Raw genomic sequence first — 17,740 nt, 5'->3', positions numbered from 1 at the left:
CGTGCCCCGGGGGGACAGGGCCGGCTCTGCAGGCCCAGAAATTGAACCCCCAGCCCCTGCACCTGCTTGCAGGCATTTGCAGGCGTTTTAATCTGCTGAGCTATTTGGCTGGCCCTCCTAAAATTTTTTATTAAAATGAGTATTTCTGAATTTGAAAAATTAGAACATATATATGTATGATAAATAGAGAAGGGTGGTATTAGTTTTCTCGAATGTTTACATTTAAATAGTCACATTTAGTAGTTAGTAGTGTCCACTTTTTAGTAGTTTTTCAATAATTGAATGTAATGAAGTAATCAAGTTAGTGTCTTTTTTCAGTAATACTTATTAAAAATCATTTAGATATTTTAGTAATGAAGATAATTAAGCATTGCAATTATATTACTTATAGGGAATATTATTATGGGTAGTTATTACTGGACAAAGTGAACATAATATAAAAAAGTTAAAACATTTGTTTCTCAGTATTGCTACATAGGAAAGTTATTGAAGTTAGAATTCTAAAGCATCTATACACATATGGCATTTACTTTCTAACTTTATACTATTTTTTCTAGAAAAGAAAATTTCTAGTGATTTTTTTTTATACTTGTAGGAAACAATATCAACTTCTGAGTGAAGGAAACAAAACTGTCACTTGACATCAGAAGAAAAATTAGAGGTGCTTTTTCAAAACTTAAATCGATTATTTGATGGAATAATATTTTAGTTAATGAAATTAATTTTGAAATTCAGTTCCATCAACTTTTTCTGAAAACTAGTAATATTTAAAATAAACTTTAAAAAGAGGTACTTAGGGCTGGAGGGCTAGCTCTGCAGTCTAAGTATCTTCCTGGCAAACACAAGGACCTGAGTTTGGTCCCTGGTATCACATGCTGTGTTGGTCCTGCCCAGAGTCTGCCACGAAACCTGGTGTGCTTCCACATACCTGTAATCCCAGCACTGGGGAGGCTAAGACAGGGGAACCAGTAGAAGTCTGAGCTGCATAGCAAAACTGTACCAAATAAATAAATGAATAAATAAAAGATTAAAAAATTTTAAAAATGTAGTTAAACAAACAGTATAACTTGCAGTATAATTATACAGATTATTTTAATATATGAAGTTTTTAGTAATTTTGTGGGCTATAAGTCATATGCTTATTTGAAAATTAGTTTTGTGTAATACAGGAAATAAAATTTTAGGCTTTATTTAAAAACTTTTTTCTAAATAACACAAAATTTAACTGTTTAATTTTTAATAAATGTTTACATTTTATTGTATCTTGTTGTCAAAATTGCCTTGAAGATATGCACATTAATGTGTGTCATTTCATATATATATATTATGATATGATGTGAAATGTCTTTAAAATTTTGTAGGACTTTATTTAATATTTAGTTGTAAAAACACAAAAGATATAAAATTTATGAGTTTTATTCCCACATAGACTCATACTTTTTAATGTGTTTTTCCTAACATATATTCTATGTACATACCTAGAATCTAGAGATAATAAGGAATTTACTATTATTCATTATGTTTCCTGGTTAAATACTCTTAACTAGGTCATTGTCAGTATCACTTAAAATACTCAAGAGAAGTATCAACTTCTTGATTATCAGCTTTATAAAGTAATATTTTGTGATTTTAAAAATCATATCAGATTAAGAGTAGTGAACAGTAAATTTCAAAATATTCTATTACACATAATATTAATACATTATTAAAATTATTTTCGAGAAGAAATATGTATCAATATTTTAAACATATTGAATGAACTGGTGGCAATCTATGAAATGTCCTATCTATATGAATCAAAACAAAAAAATATAGTTCTCTTGTTTTAGTATTTTTCCATCCAGTTCAGTGTCTTCCAAGTTGCTGATTTTGCTCTGAGTTCATTGATTCTTCATTTGTATGTGTTTGCTTAAGGAATTAAACAATTATTTTTCCATGAAGTATTATATCAAATAAAATAAATTATTGTAAGAAAGCAGATATATGTTTATTTAATTGTCCCATGAATTACATTTTACAGAACATTCAATAAATTTAGGCTCAAACTTAAATAATGTTCAAACTCATGAAAATATGGTGAAATGATGTGAAACTGGTGATTGAAGACATCTGTTAGTAGCACAAATGCATTATGTAAAAGGTTTTTTAAAATTACAGTTATTATTTTGAGAATGGTAAATTGAATGGCTGCTAATGAACAGTTCAGTCATAGCTGCACATTGCAGTTAGAAATGGGAGAATGAAAGTAATTTATGCAGCTTGTCTGACATTTCTCTGAAGTTTAAAAAAAAAACCGTATGAGGTAAATTTGCTTTTAAAAGTCATTTTATATTTATCTTCATCAAACATATTATTTTATTTCTTAAATTAAAGCAAAGCAATATTTCACTGCTAGAAGAATCTTGAACCTATTACTTTTCACTTTCTTTTTTCTTTTTTTTTGGCGGTACCAGGGATCAAACTCAGGACCTTGCATTTTTCAGGCAAGCGCTTTATTCTACTGAGCTATCTCCCTGGCCCCCATATCACTTTCTAACCATGAAAAATGTACCTGTTAGTACAAGACCCATCTAAAAGGCTTAATAGTCCAAAAAGCAAAATTTTAGTAATACTTGAAGTTACGTACTTAGTGCTTTTGGTTGTCCTTAGTGATTTATAGGTAACAAAGTATAAGTGGTCTTTCATGAGAGAATTTAAAGAAAAATAGGTTTTTGAAATGATAATGTAGGAGAACTTGAATAAAAATTGAAATTTAAGCAGGTAGAAAGAAAAAAGCTGGGCAGAATATTTTTGATGTCTGAGATTGCTGAGAATAAGAACAGTATTTTGTAGTCACTGAATTATGATCATAAATGCCATCAAAGCCTCAAAGTTGAGCTGTCGTTCATTTCACAGTAGAAGTAGCAAATCAAGATGGTGAAAAATTAGGGTAGAACATAGATACATACAGAATTAAGTAATCTGGTTAATTTTATCATTTTATTGCTAACTTTGTACAGATTTTATGTGACTTTTAGAGTATTTCATAGGTGGTGAATGATGGGATCTAAACTTATCTAACTATTGTTACTTTCCAAGTCCTATTATCCACTTGATTAATAACATCTTCCTTCTGAAGGGGGATAAAACTATACAATAATGTTTTGATCAGTGTCAGTGGAAATCTAAAACAACCCAAAATTATCTTTTTTCATATAGCAGAGCAATATCAATGTGCTTATCCAATTGAGTAGTCACAGATATAAAGATCATATTTATAATATTTAGTATTTTAGACAAACACAGAAATCTCTCAGATTTGCTGAAGAATTTGGTTGGCTTTTAGAGGTAATAGTTTCAGATGTCTGAAACATATATTTTACAATTTAAATTCTTCAGCCTGAGTTTAAATCTGAATAAATGTTTGTATCTTTTTATATATACCATTTGTTTTGGTTTGAACTTAGAAATCATTGTTGGTATAAAATTATGATTAAACTTAGATATTTTAAAGCATTTTTTCTTCAGGGAGAATCATCTTTAAAATTTTAAGACAAGAACTTGTTTAAGTTTTCCTGTTTTCTCCCATTTCTATCTGTAACTGATAGTAAGAACTTTTGTATTGATGTAGATCTATATGTACTGACCCTTCATGCTTACCCTATAAAACATTAAGAAATACTATTCTAGTTTAATTGAAGTTCTTATTTCACCCAATATGTGTAGAACTATATAAGTAACTATGTTCTGTAATGACAATTTCTTTTAGCAGGTCAGGTTGTTTCTCCTCAGTCTGCTCCAGCCTGTATTGAAAATAAAAATGATGTTAGCAGAGAAAACAGTACTGTTGACTTTAGCAAGGTAAGCTTTCTTCTCTTCTCCCATGTAAGTAAGCTGCTAAATTGCTGTTAGAAGTTTCTGTCTATTTTAAGAGGTGTTGACACAATTTTTTGCATGTACTATTTTTTGTTTCTTGCTCAAAGCTTGATAATGTTAGGATTAAACCCACATGCAATGTTTTGCTTATTCACAAAGCTGAATATGTAAGTTTTATGCACAATTTTTAGGATTCAGCCACTTGGTACAATATATTTGTTACATTGAAATAAATAACTGGACTTTCTAGGGAATTTAATAGGAATTTAATCTATTGTTTTAAAATTGTGCTTTATTCAATACCAATTTTCCTCTATTTGTGTAAAAACAAAATAATATAAAGCTTAATTATTATTGCAACTCAGAAGAAAGCTTTACTATAGGGAAATCCTAGTAGGACACAATAAGACTCACTAGAATTATTTTCTTTTTTGGTACTGGGGATCAAACTTGGGATCTTGTGCTTGCTACGCAGACACTTATGCTGCTGAGCTATCTCCCTGTCCCAGAATTTTAGATAAGAGCATAGCGAGCACTATGTGGAGAGATATATCTAACTGGAGAAAATTCAAATACTATCATTTACTTGAGTGTATTTAAGGAAACAATAAATCAGTGGAAATAATGTGATTTTTAAAGCAAATTCCTAAGAGTTGAATAGAAAAAAAAAGTTTTCTATATTGGCTCAAAATAAGGAAGGTGAAAAACTCTATCTAAGTGGCTGAAATAGTAATAATTTACAGTTAGTATTTTGACAAAGCCTTAGTGTTGGCAATGATTGTTATAGTGGGAGGAGGTGGGAATGGGAGGTAACATTAGAGGAAGTAGCCTGAATCTAGATTCTCAAAAGACTTTTTAGTAATTAGTTCCTTGGACCTGTTTCAGGATCCCTGTAACAAAGCCTAAATGACCTAGGTCTAGTTAATGTGCATGCTCTCCTTCTGGTGCCTGGTGGAATCTCTGGGGAGCGTGGTATACCAGCTTAAGCCTGTTAATTATGCGTGCAGGGACTGGGAGGCCAACAAAAGGGGCATACTAGTCCATGTGGGATGAAACAAAGGCATGAAAAAGGACCTCCACACCAGCAAGAGAGAGAGGTGAGGGCATCCTCGGGCTATATTTCTACAGTGGTTCAAAGTTCATTTCACTGTATGGAGGCATGTGATTCCAATATTAAACCAGTCAAGTGTATCCCATTTGCCACTCTAAAAAATTATCTTTTTAAAGCATTACATCTTCATTCATCTGCGAATTGGATTAAAATTGTCACAAACTGCCATACATTTTATTTCTGATATCCTTAATTTGAAATATTGTCTTAAAAGCAATGGCATAAAAGTTGATTATTTATGTAAGCAGTAACAGTATAACAAGGGCATATCTAACACTCTCAAAAACAGTGATTGTAAACCTCATAGCTCATCCTTCAACATAAATTATGTTTCAGCTTTTTAAAATAATATAACCCTTATATATTGAGTTTTGTATCTGCATATCATTTCATTTTTTGTTTGTATGACCTATCTTTGCAGCCTTCAAGTGTTTCATCACATACAAAAGATAATGAAGATTGTCAATTGATGATTGTCAGTTGATCTTATCTCCAGGTCCCCCAAACAATCTGAACTATAAAAGAGTGAAAAATATATTTTCTACCCTTTAATCTTTTCCCACATCTGTGTTTCCATTCACTGGCCCACTTTAATAAGGAAGTTAAGTTTCTATTGCTTTCCCCTGCTGACAGCCACCTCTATTCCTGTCTCTCCTCCACAGGATGGTATTTTGGAAAGAACATGACATTTTAGAAAGAGCATGAGATCTTCAATCCTAAGACTAGCATTTATGAACAATCTAGTCTGGGTGAAGTTATCCAAGCTTCAGCCTTCTCATTTGTCAATTTAGAATAATAATATATATTTGTGGTTCTCTTGTGAAGATTTAATGAGACATAAAAAAACATGGCACGAAGCTTGGTGTATACCAAGAAGGTGACTACTACTGTTATCATTAATATTACTGGATGTGGTACTGTCAAAATAAATATCAGACCAAATTTAATGTTTTGGCCACTCCTGGATCTTTAGTATGTTAATTAGTGTTGGGAGCAAATACGTCTAATGAATTCTTTAATATTTAAAATAATTTAAGCTTCTAATTTTGGAGTTAGAAAACAAACAAACAAGAAACCATATAGCATTTTTGACTTCGTAATCCAGGAAGGCAGAGAAGTAGAGTTTGAAAAAAAAACCAGTCAGATTCATCACTCTGGAAACCAAAATTTTTGCCTGATTAGGTAAGTTCTTGAGTTTTAGCCTAATGATTCCAGGCTGGTAGTGAATTAATGAAGCTCACTCAACCTCCAGATTGCTTTACTCATATAAATATTTGAAGTCTTAATATGTAACTCCAAACAATAGTAGTGTTTTGACACAATTTTTAAAACTTTACTTACTTTATTTGATTGCCTACATGTGCTTCCTCTCCTCTAACTATTCCAAAGGATAAGCCAATCAAATTTACTCATTTAAAGATTAATTTAGAATGTACTATGATTTGCCAAATTTTAATTCTTTTACATTGCATTTAAAACATGTGAAGCCATTCTGTATATCTCTTTTTTTAACTTCAGAAGATGACTTTTATGTCGATGGTATTCTTTTCTATTTCACATAACCCTAAGATTTCACATAATTTCTTTCACAGAAAGAACTTTCTTCTCAATCTATTTTTAGTATGTGAATCATATAATAAGAATTAGATTATTAAGTCATAGAATTGTAAGAAACTTTATGTATATCTTTATTTATCAAGCAAAAAAAACTGAATCCCAGGGATCTCTATTACTTTTTTGTGCTCCTAAAATGGGTTTAAGACAAACATTCTCCCTAAATTTCCATCTACTTTTTCTTCAATCTTAAGTGTGTGGCTTGCCCGGACACTTCCAATTCACAATGATCTGTATAATTTTGCTCCTTAGAGTTTTAAAATTTCTTATGCACAGTTTAAGGGTCAGATGCACAAATAGGGGCTCTTTCATGTGTTAGCATTACAAGCGATCTGGAAAACCCAGAAACAAGAGTCTAAATCCAGATGCAGAGGTGTATAGCATAAATCTTTCAAAGACGTGTTCAGAGGAGCTGAAATGTCCGGGATTTCCTTCTGTTCACTTGAAGTATTTGAGTCCACTTTATTTAGTTCAGCCTAAATCTCCAGAGCTGTTTTTAGGTAGTTAGAATTTTGGTCCTTAAATGTGATATTTTGTCATACTAAAAGGTAGGATATTATATAGGACCATTCCAGTGATAATATAATATGTAGCAATACAATTATGTAACATATTATCATTTACCCCTGATATATGTCTACTCCATAAATTAAAAAATGCAAAGATTATAAATGACTATTACATATATAGTTATAATTTATTATATTTTCAATTAAAAGATCAATTTAATAATCTGAAATTAAGTTTTGTATATTTGAAAGGCTTTTTAAAATAATAGATATCAATGCTATATTAGTTATTACTTCATTTAAAATACTTAAGGGCTATATTTTTATTTTTAAATAAAAATAAACCATTTTAGTATACTAGGAACTACTTGATTTCATTGAATTTCGTATTGAATGAGTTATTTCTATAGTTGTCATCTATTTGAGGCAGGTGCTTAGACTGCTGAGCTATCTTCCCAGCCCTTATATTTGAGTGATGGACTTTATAATAGTAAGACTGTGGCATTTTTTGAAGAATTAATGAATTTTAAAAAGTTTTCTAAATTAAATTTGGACTTGGTTTTAAATATAAAATTCATATTGATTATCAATTATAGTTTCTTTATAAGTTATTTTCTTATTTTAAATTCTGTTTAAGTGTACCATTGCTCTTTTTACTGATGAAAAATCTAATTGTTTATTCATACAGGTTTTGAAAGACTTAGGAAAATTAGTTTTTTTATAGGACTAATAGTGTATGAGAAATCTTTTATTTCCTTTTTGTAATTTTAGCCTTCCAGTGAAAATGTAAAGTATTACTAATTGAAAGCATTTTCAATGTGTATGCTTCTATTAGTTGGCAAAATAAGTATAAAAAAACCCAGATAAGTTCCATAAAATTTTCCTTACTTATAAAGGGAATGAATTGGTTATCTATAAATTAAAAAATAGACCCTAAAAATATAACGATAAAATATTCTATTATGTGTGATTTATGAATTTGTATTTGACAGTATACTTGTGGTGTAAAATATTTGAAGTTTATATTCGAGTATTTTTTATAGAAAGTTTTTTTTTTAAGTTTTGCTTAGTTAAATTTTCTATTCCTTTATAAAGAAATTCTGGTTATTTTTGATTTTTTAAAGAAAGAACATAGGATCGAAAGATTGCTCAGCAGTCTAAGCACCTGCCTGGCAAGCACAAGGTCCTGGGTTTGATTCCTTGTACTGTGGGCTGGCCCTGCCCCAGCCCATCAAGAAGGCTACTGGAACCTGATGTGGTGGCACACTCCTGTAATCCCAACGCTGGGGAGGTTAAAACAGGAGGATCACTACAAGTCTGAGCTGCATAGCGAAACACTGTACCAAACACATAAATCAAAAACAATAGCACAAATTATTTTAAAATGTAATCCTTCTAATAACCTATATATTTCGCATTCTAGAGTTTATGTTTTGGGCACTGGTATCCTCAGAATGGTTAATTCTTCATAAACATTGCAAATGGTCTCATTTTCAGAAAACAGCAGTTTAATTAGGTCACTACACCTTGGCTATAGATTTTCTTAAGTACTCTTAAAATCTTACATTTTTTTTCCACTTTCAATTTCTTGGGGAAAAGTATACTCAAATTGTTAAACCTGAAAAAGAATTACATGGTCTAAAAATAATTTCTCAGCATCACCCATATTTGCCCGAGCTCTTTTCTTTTTCTCTCAACTATTTCCTTGATCTTTGACCCCTATTTCTTTAACAGGAGAGCATAAAAGCTATTACTAGAGCAGATAAAGTCCTATTCCCCTAAAAATGGAGTTCCAGGACAAGCAACTCAGGTGAATTAGAAATAAGAAATAGGCTCTGTAAAAATTTTACTTTAAAGTCACTGCTTAGTTTTCACTCTAGCCCCGTGCATAAAAATTGATCCGTACTCTTAGGAGGGATAATTTACATTCATTTTTCAAATGCCACTCTTTACTTGTAACATTTCTTCTTAGTGATCACTCTTGTTTTATGCTCATTCATTTCAATCAATGGCACCCCATGTTACAAACTCAGCCATGGGTCTTTAGCAACTACAAATGACTTTTATTCTTTTTCCTCTGTTCTCTTATATCTAAATTCTGTAATGAGAAACTGAAATTGAAGAATTAGAACACAATGTTTACAATATGAAGATTACAAAACAATTAGAATAATTTGAAGTCTGAAGTCTTAATTCATACTGTAAAAAGAAGCATGCTTTTATTTTTCTTGAATAGCTATAAGTATTCATTAATGGACATATATTGAAAAAATTATAGTAACAGCATAAAATATTAAATTTATTGACATGTGAATTACATTATGGTTACCATGTATTTATTTAATGGAGCACATACACTTCACTTTTAATACTTCAAGATTGCTTATGTTGGAAAAGCTTATTTTAACAATAATGAATATAAAAATTAGAATATTCAGATTATTGACAAGTTAAAATAATCCACAGAAATTATTATTGAAAAAGATCAAGTGATACGTTTAACTATGTGTTTGATGTAAACCAAATAGATCAGTGGGTTCTTCTACATGGAGCAGATTTACCAAATTTTTCTAATTCTGATTTACTTTATTTACTTTGCAATGCTAACAGGTTGATCTGCATTTCATGAAAAAGATTCCTCCAGGTGCTGAAGCTTCAAACATCTTAGTGGGAGAACTGGAGTTCCTGGATAGAACTGTGGTTGCATTTGTCAGGCTGTCTCCAGCTGTTTTACTGCAGGGGCTGGCTGAAGTCCCTATCCCAACCAGGTAAATGTACGAAAGTGTCTTTTACATTTTTCTTAAATAATTTTTTGTCAGAGAAAATGAGGATTAAATATAATTTTATATTAGAGTTTTGGTGAAAAGCCAATGGGTCATCCACAAAATTACCATGTCTTATTTGTTGAGGAAGAAACAAAGTGCTTTGTTTCTTTCTTCCTCAGTTTTCAACTTGTTTTATTTTAGATGTGCTCTTTATCTCTAGATATCCTAGTCGGTATAACTACACCAATCTTATTTTACACTTTTAGTACAAAAAGTGACTAAGTATTAAGGCTTTTATCAAAGATTACATTAAACTGTGCATATAAAAAGAAAGTCCTCAAGAATGATCTGGAAAAAGATACGTTTCCAAGATTTAGCTTATGTGTGAGCAAGCCTTGAAAATGCATGTGAGTGACACCATTTGATGGGTCTGCTGCCTTAAGCATACACGCTTTCAATCCTGGCCCGATCTACTTTCCTCACACAGGATCTGAAGAATCACTGTCAGTGTGTCTGGATCTGAATCAGAAATAAAAGTTTAACCTCATTACCTGAACTTGTTTTTCATTTAACTATTCATGAAACCTAGTAGTTTAGGGATAATATAAATTAAATTATATTGCTTGTCATTTGTTTCTAGTTTAAAGATGTAAGGCTATCCAAAATAAAACTGAAAAAATAAAGAATTAAGGGAATATGGATTTTAATATATTTGGTTCCTAGCAATTTATCTAGGGATCTTCTTTTCTTTGTTACTTCTACCACCAAATGTGGTTCCCAGGTATAGTTAGCCTGTTACTCCATTTTGATTTCTTTTTTGTTGTTGTTGTTTCTTTTTTCTTTTTTCTGTTTTTTGTTTGTTTGTTTGTCTGTTTGTTTTGTAGTTTTAGTACAGGATCTACAGGGTCTCACTACACAGATTGGACTCATAATGATCCTCCTGTTTTTTAGCCTCCCAAGTGCTGGGATTATAGGCACGTGCCACCATACCCAGTCTCATTGGCCATCTCAGTGCACCCCAGAGGCGGGGCCAGCATGGCACACATGGGATCAAACCCTGGTCCCGGTGTTTGCCTAAGCAGGTGCTTTAGTCACCTGAGCTACCTGGCCAGCCCTTACTCCGTTTTCATTCTCATAGCAAAGGGTATCTGTGTAGGTCCCCATTTTCTGCTTGACTGGCACCCCCCCTTTTTTTTTGTGGAACTGGGGATTGAACTCAGGCCCTTGCTTACCAGGGAAGCACTTATTCTACTGAGCCACCTGCCCGGCCCCCTGACACCCTTTTCTTGATGCTGTTAACTGCTTAAGGTAGTGTTTTTATGTTTCCTCTTACAAAAATTAAATGTAAGATGATGAAAAGTTTTAAGTGCTATGGAAACTGGATTTATGGAATTTGTTTCCTCTGTGGATCCCTGGCCTTCACTCAAAACAAAGCAGATTTATCACTTCATGCTTTGATTATATATCACATATTCCAGAAATTTTAGTAATGCAGGGCAAGAAGCCTCATTTTATAAGGCCTTAGCTGACTGAGGTGGAATTCAGTGTTTCAGTACCCATTTGACTCAGGTTTGAGGGAAAACCTAGTTACCATTCAGATAAGATTGTAGAAGTTTCTGTTAATTCCATTTGAAGGTTACTGAAATTTCTGATTCATACCAATTTCATTAAAAAGGGGGAACATTGAACTGAGCATATTGTTTGACTGTATGATGCCTGTATTTTTCTATGTACAATCTATAATCCATTCAGAGTTCTTAAAAACCTGGGATTCAAGTTTAACATGTCAAATTTGCTAATTATAGAGATATTACTTTAACAGTTTAAAATTCTTTCAGAATGTCCCAGATGTTATTTTTGTTTCACCATTTGGGAAGATGTATGATTAACTTTTAGTAAATAAGAACTATTTGTGACAATGGTGGTTCCTGTATTTCAAAGGAAAGAAACACTCCCAGGCATGAAGTAAAAATGGAGTTATACACCCTCACTTTGAAAACTGTCAGGTTTAAGTGAGTTCATTTCATATTGACACAGCAAAATGTTTGTAGCCATCAACTGAGGAAAAGCTAGGAGCACTGTGGAACAACCATAGAAGGAGAAATTCTAAGGGCTAGATACTATTTTTCAGAGGGAAAGTGAGAAATGAAAGATTAGCTAGGCAAATAGAAGAAAGAAAACCACTAGCATTCCTTATTATCCGCTCTTAGAAGGACAAAGGCGCTATACCATGAATATAACAACACATAGGACAAATGTTGGTAAATAATTTTTGGGGCTTTATATTTTTATTTTATTTTAATTTTTTAGGGCTTTATATTTTTAGGACTTCATTCCTTTGGAATGGAAACCTAAAAAATTGCATGATGCACATAGGTTAGGAAATTTCCTAGAAGTACTATAGTTGAGAAAATATCTGCCACTATGTTCAAGTACTCCTGTATTCCTGTTTTTAATATACAGTAGACATTTCTGTACTGTAGTAATTGACTAAGATTCAGTTACAACTGACAAAAATTATTAGATCTGATCCTTTAAGATTGTGTAATATATGTTGCTAGCAGAAATATCGATGGCCTCTAACATTTACAACTAAATGAAGGATAGAATTACATTAACTATTTCAATACATCTTATAAAGGCATTATTATTCATTCTTTGAATTTCTTTTTTTTAACATTTATTTATTTAGTGTGTGTGTGTGTGTGTGTGTGTGTGTGTGTGTGTGGCCTGCTCAGCCCACCAGGGGGCAGGGCTGGCTGGCATGTGGTGCTGGGGGATTGAACAGCGGTCCCTGTGCTTTGCCAAGACTTGTTCCAAGTAGGTGCTTTAGACCACTGGGCCATCCCGGCAGCCCCTATTCACTGTTAATAACAAACTATTCAACAAATTAGCACTCTTAAAACTATGCTGCAAAATATAGGACATTCTTTAATTTTCCATTTCTGGTAAGCATTGACCTTTCAAAGACTAAGACAATTTCCAGTCCTCTAAAGTTAGAGCCTGTATTGATTTCTTTAAAAGCATAGGTTGTAATGATACATCTGCCAGACCTTTGACCTAATTTAAATGGAACAATGTTGGATAGCTACCATTTTTATTAGTCTAGCACTGGAATTAATAGATGATTAACTCTTTTTTCTACCTCATTGATCTTTGATTACTACAGTATATTTTATACTTAATAGAAAATTTATACATTACATGTTTCTGATCATATAGTCTCTTTCTTTATATTACTGTTACCTTTTTCCTTTTAAACTGTCCTCTATTTTTATACAATTTATTTTCTTCCTTCCAATCAAGAAAATTTTATTCAGCTTTTATATTCCCACCATATTCTTCTAAGAATGATAGAATTCTTAAAGTCCTCAAAAATAACAGTCTAGGCTATACATGTAACTGCATTGGGAAAGCACTGGATAAAAATAACTGTATTGACATTTATCAAGATCTTATACATAACAGTCAATTATTTAAAATGTTTGAAGTTAACAATGTACTTTGAAAAGCTATGGAAGTGTTGCACATACAATTCCTCATTTTAATCGCTTTGAGATGAATGATTCTGCACTGTTAAAGTTAATTCTATATTTGTACCTTGAAACATTTCTCTTTTTTCTTAATTACAGATTTTTGTTCATTCTTCTGGGACCTGTGGGAAAGGGGCAACAGTACCATGAGATTGGCCGATCAATTGCAACCCTGATGACAGATGAGGTATTTATTCAAGTTACTTGAAACATTTTCCCCCATAGAGTACACTTAACTTTTCATACACTTTGCTGTGAATCCAATTTCTCGGTATGGAATCCCATTTTCATTATCTAATTGCCATAAGAAAAATTAGGCTAAAATAAATAGTAAATTAACATACTAATATAATATTTTGAAACTCCAACTCTAAAGAAAATTTTGTAATAACATTTAGGATATTTTAATGTTCTCATAGTACTATTATTAATATCATTAAAATCTTATTTGGGGTTAATTTTAAGGTCTAAATAAAAAGAGCATTTAAAAAAAAAACTAGTGTATTCGGCACCAAAAAGTCATGAAAAATTGGCATATTCTCTACAGGTGCCTGCTGAGTGCATAGGTGATTTTAACTTGGCAATTCAGATAATCAGAGGAGCTATAGATAGATTTTAAGGGTCTTGAGATCTCCTTAACATAGCGCACTATTTTTTGCCATGTAAGGATTTGTATGTAGATTCTATTGAACTAGAAAACTTTCATCAGTTCCTGAAAGAGATGAATGTCTAAAAAAAAAAAAAAAAAGTCATATCTTAAAAATAAGAGCATAGGGCCGGGGAGATGGCTCAGTGGAATAAGTGATTCCCTGGCAAGCACAAGAGCCTGAGTTCAATCCCCGGTTCCACCAAAAAAATAATAAATAAATAAATAAGAGCATAAAAAGGTATGCACTGTGAGGCCATATTATTAAGTAAAATAAATAACACACACAAGTTTAAAATTTTTATGATCTCCTATATGAAAAGATAGATAATAAGATGTAGGGAAATCATTTTCAAATTGGAAGGGGAACAGGAGATGGAGGGAGGGGAAAGAAAAGATATGAAAAAGGAATTGGAAAAAAATGGACATACAACTTTCACAAATGGGAATGGTACTAAGATGAAAGGAGCAAGGGAGGGGCAGGGGACAAACAAGAATTAGGATGTGTTACCTGCATGTATCAACTCCCCACAAGAAATATAATTATACACCAAAAAAGAACATAAAAATAGTATAGTAGCTTCTCTTTACTTGTACACCCTAATATAGTATGGAAATTTGTTCTTATTTTTAAAAAGCAGATACGAAAAATCACTGAAATAAATTAACACAGAATCAATAGTAAATGTACAAATGAGGTTATGCATTATTTAGAATATTCATTAAATTAGGGCTGGCCAAATAGCTCAGCAGATTAAAGCACCTGCTTAGGCAGATGCAGGGGCCAGGATTTGATCCCCTGCCTGCCATGCGACCCTGGGTTACGCTGAGACAGCGATTGAGACTGGGCGTGGTGCACACCTGTAATCCCAGCACTTGGGAGGCTGAAAACAGGAGAATTGCCATGAGTTCAAACTGTGTAGTGAGACCCTTTACTAAATACAACAATAATAGTATTAATAATAATAATAATAATAATTTACTAATATATTTATTGTCACATGTGGCAATAAGCCCTTTAAAAATCTTTAAAAAGAGTCAGTTAGGCCAGGTAGGGTGTTACATGCCTGTAGTCCTAGTTGTTCAGCAGGCAGAAGAAGGAAAGTCCCAAGCTGGAGGCCAGCAGGACAACTTAGACTATCTCAAGAAGGAGGAGAGGGTTAGGGAGTAATTCAGTGCTAGCATTCTTTCTTAGCCAGCATACATGTGTGAAGCCCTGGGTTGTCTGAGATTTGATGTTATAAATTCTTCTATGTTTTCACTTCATGTTTTATGTGAATAAACTATTGATAATTACATACAAATACTAAAACCTTGACAAAATACATTTTTCCCAACATTTTTCAAAAAGAACCAATTTAATGAGTGTATTAGTTTCCCATGGCTACCATAAAAAGTTATCAGAACTGAGTGACTTAAAAAGAGAGTGATTTATTTTCACACATGTTTTTGAGGCCAGGATCGAAAGTCCAGGTATGAGTGACATGCCCTCTGAAGACCCAGGGATGTATCCTTTGTGGTCTCTTCCATCTCTTCATGGCTCCTGGTATTCCTTGGCTTGTGGCAGCAGAACTTAGAGATCTCTGCCTCTATAGTCACATGGTGATTTCATTTTGAGATTTATCTTAATCACATTGGCAAAGACTCTGATTTTCTACTGTTAGAATCTCTGAGAGAGTTCCTTCGTACTACCATTGCTTTTATTATTTAACCTTTATTTTAATAAAAGAAAAATAAACATTGGAAACAATGGTATAAAATTTCAAAACAAGATTGTCGGAGAGTAACAATGGTTAGTACATTGTATGTTGTTGACTTCAAAATAGTTGTTCATATTACAAAATATAGCTGTGAAAAATTGATCAAGAAATGTAAGCATTTACCTTTCAATGAACTAGCTATATACTGTGTGTATGTGCATGTATACTTTTTTCCTTTTCCATTCCTTTTTGTCTCCATATCCCATTCCAGTTTCTTTTTGTATTTGGTAGTATTGTAAAATAAATGATATTTTCACTTAATGAGTTAGAGATTATCATTTTTCATGTACAAAACATGAAATGATAAAGCACTAAAATTTCTTCTCCTCTAAGACATTAGGACATTACAGTAAGATATCTGGGAGGTATGGGAAATACCAAAATGTGAGAGGCGCACTCTATATCACTGGAAGTACAAGTATATATAACGTATCTTTTTATTTTTAATCCCCCTTTCCCCACTGGAGAATCAAAATTTTCTCCATAGGAAAGTGTCAATTTTGAATTTTATTTGCCCAATTAAGTAGACAGAAAGCATCATGGAAACATTCATATCTGATAAATTTTAGATTGAACATGAGAGAAGGGACATGTATCAATTTTCTTTAAATAATCAGATTTACCTAATCTGAAAACAAATATCAGCCATATAATGCAGCTTGAAAATGAATCCTTTAGTCTTGAAAAGCTTGAGTCTAGGTTTAGGACAATTTGTAACACTGTGAGGAGTGGGACAGAAAAACAAGGAAGCCGATCAGAAAGTTACTCTTAAAGATAAGCAGTATTAATTATAAAAAGAGGTTAATTACAATAGGACATGATTTATCATGAAAGAATGTTTAAATACTTTCTTACACTAATAGGGACTGAACTCAGGGCCTCCTATATGCAAGTGCTTCACTAACTGAGTTACATTCCTTTAAATACTTCTTAAAAAGACGATTTTTTTAATTGTTCAAAATCAAGGTGCTTATCATAAAGCTTTGAAGTCCTCTGCATAATTATGCTCATTAAAAATAAGCTTTATTAGGGTTATTTGCTGAAAGTGAATTGGGTTGCACTATCAAACTATAAATTCTCAGAGCACAGTAACTGCTTAATATTTATCTTTGTGTCCTGATTTTCTTAAGTGCTTAACCAAATATTCATTAAGCTGAGCTCTGTGCTTTTTTCTCTCTGTCCTGCAATATTTACGTATGTATGTATGTATGTATGTATGTATGTATGTATGTATGTATTTTTAGGGAAGGGTCTACAGGGTGTTCAAGGTCTCACTGCTGGGTGGTACTCGCAGTGATCTGCCTGTTTAAGGCTCCCGAGAGCTGGGATTACAGGCCCGCACCTCCAGGCCCAGTCTCAATTGCTGTCTCAGTGCTCCCCAGGGGCGGGGCTGGCATGGCAGGCCCAGGGATCAAACCTCCAGCCCCTGAACCTGCTTGCAGGTGCTGTATTCCACTGAGTTATTAGGCTGGCCCTGTCGTGCAAATTTTTTGTAGCTATCTTCCTTTTACATTTTCAGCCTTAGCATAGTATAATTTTTAGATGAATTTGTGACAGAAGTGTGAGTTTCTTATCAATATCATGTTTTGAATCAGCTCAATAATCGATTTTTTTTCATTTCTATTGAGTTTTACTAGAGAGGAATCATGATTGCAGTTATCTGCGCTGCTGCCAACATGTCCATCCCTCATATCTTTAAAAATTAAACACCCTGACAAGCTTTTGCATATGTAAATATGTTCATATTTATAATATAGTTGAAAGCAGAAAACTGAAAAATATGTATTTATGAATTCATTTTAAATTAATATGGTAAACCCACCATATATCAATACAGACAGCACAACATATAAAAACAAAAGTAGAAACAAAATTAATTCTTTTTTCTAAGAAAAACTTTTTCTCATGTTCTAAATTCTCATGGTAACAGTTTTCCCTCATCCAGAT

The 17,740-nt window shown here is 32.5% G+C and overlaps 1 protein-coding gene across 7 annotated transcripts in view; it reads left to right on the top strand.

The window, feature by feature from the left end:
- The window catches only part of Slc4a10 (solute carrier family 4 member 10), a 416,671-nt gene that overhangs the window by 326,001 nt on the left and 72,930 nt on the right, over window positions 1-17,740 (top strand). For 4 of the 7 annotated variants that reach the window (XM_023713847.1, XM_023713846.1, XM_004629875.1 and 1 more), the window contains 4 exons: window positions 3,749-3,840; window positions 4,863-4,952; window positions 9,700-9,857; window positions 13,487-13,574. In XM_023713847.1, coding sequence (XP_023569615.1) covers window positions 3,749-3,840; window positions 4,863-4,952; window positions 9,700-9,857; window positions 13,487-13,574 — 428 coding nt within the window. The remainder of the gene's footprint in view (window positions 1-3,748; window positions 3,841-4,862; window positions 4,953-9,699; window positions 9,858-13,486; window positions 13,575-17,740) is intronic. The other 3 variants (XM_023713848.1, XM_004629881.2, XM_023713849.1) reach the window with 2 other exon arrangements.

This window comes from Octodon degus, unplaced genomic scaffold (assembly GCF_000260255.1).
Source record: "Octodon degus isolate 3935 unplaced genomic scaffold, OctDeg1.0 scaffold00032, whole genome shotgun sequence".
Classification (NCBI taxonomy): Eukaryota; Metazoa; Chordata; class Mammalia; order Rodentia; family Octodontidae; genus Octodon; species Octodon degus.
The sequence above is the reverse complement of the archived record's forward strand: the minus strand, read 5'-3'. Positions and strand labels throughout refer to the sequence as shown.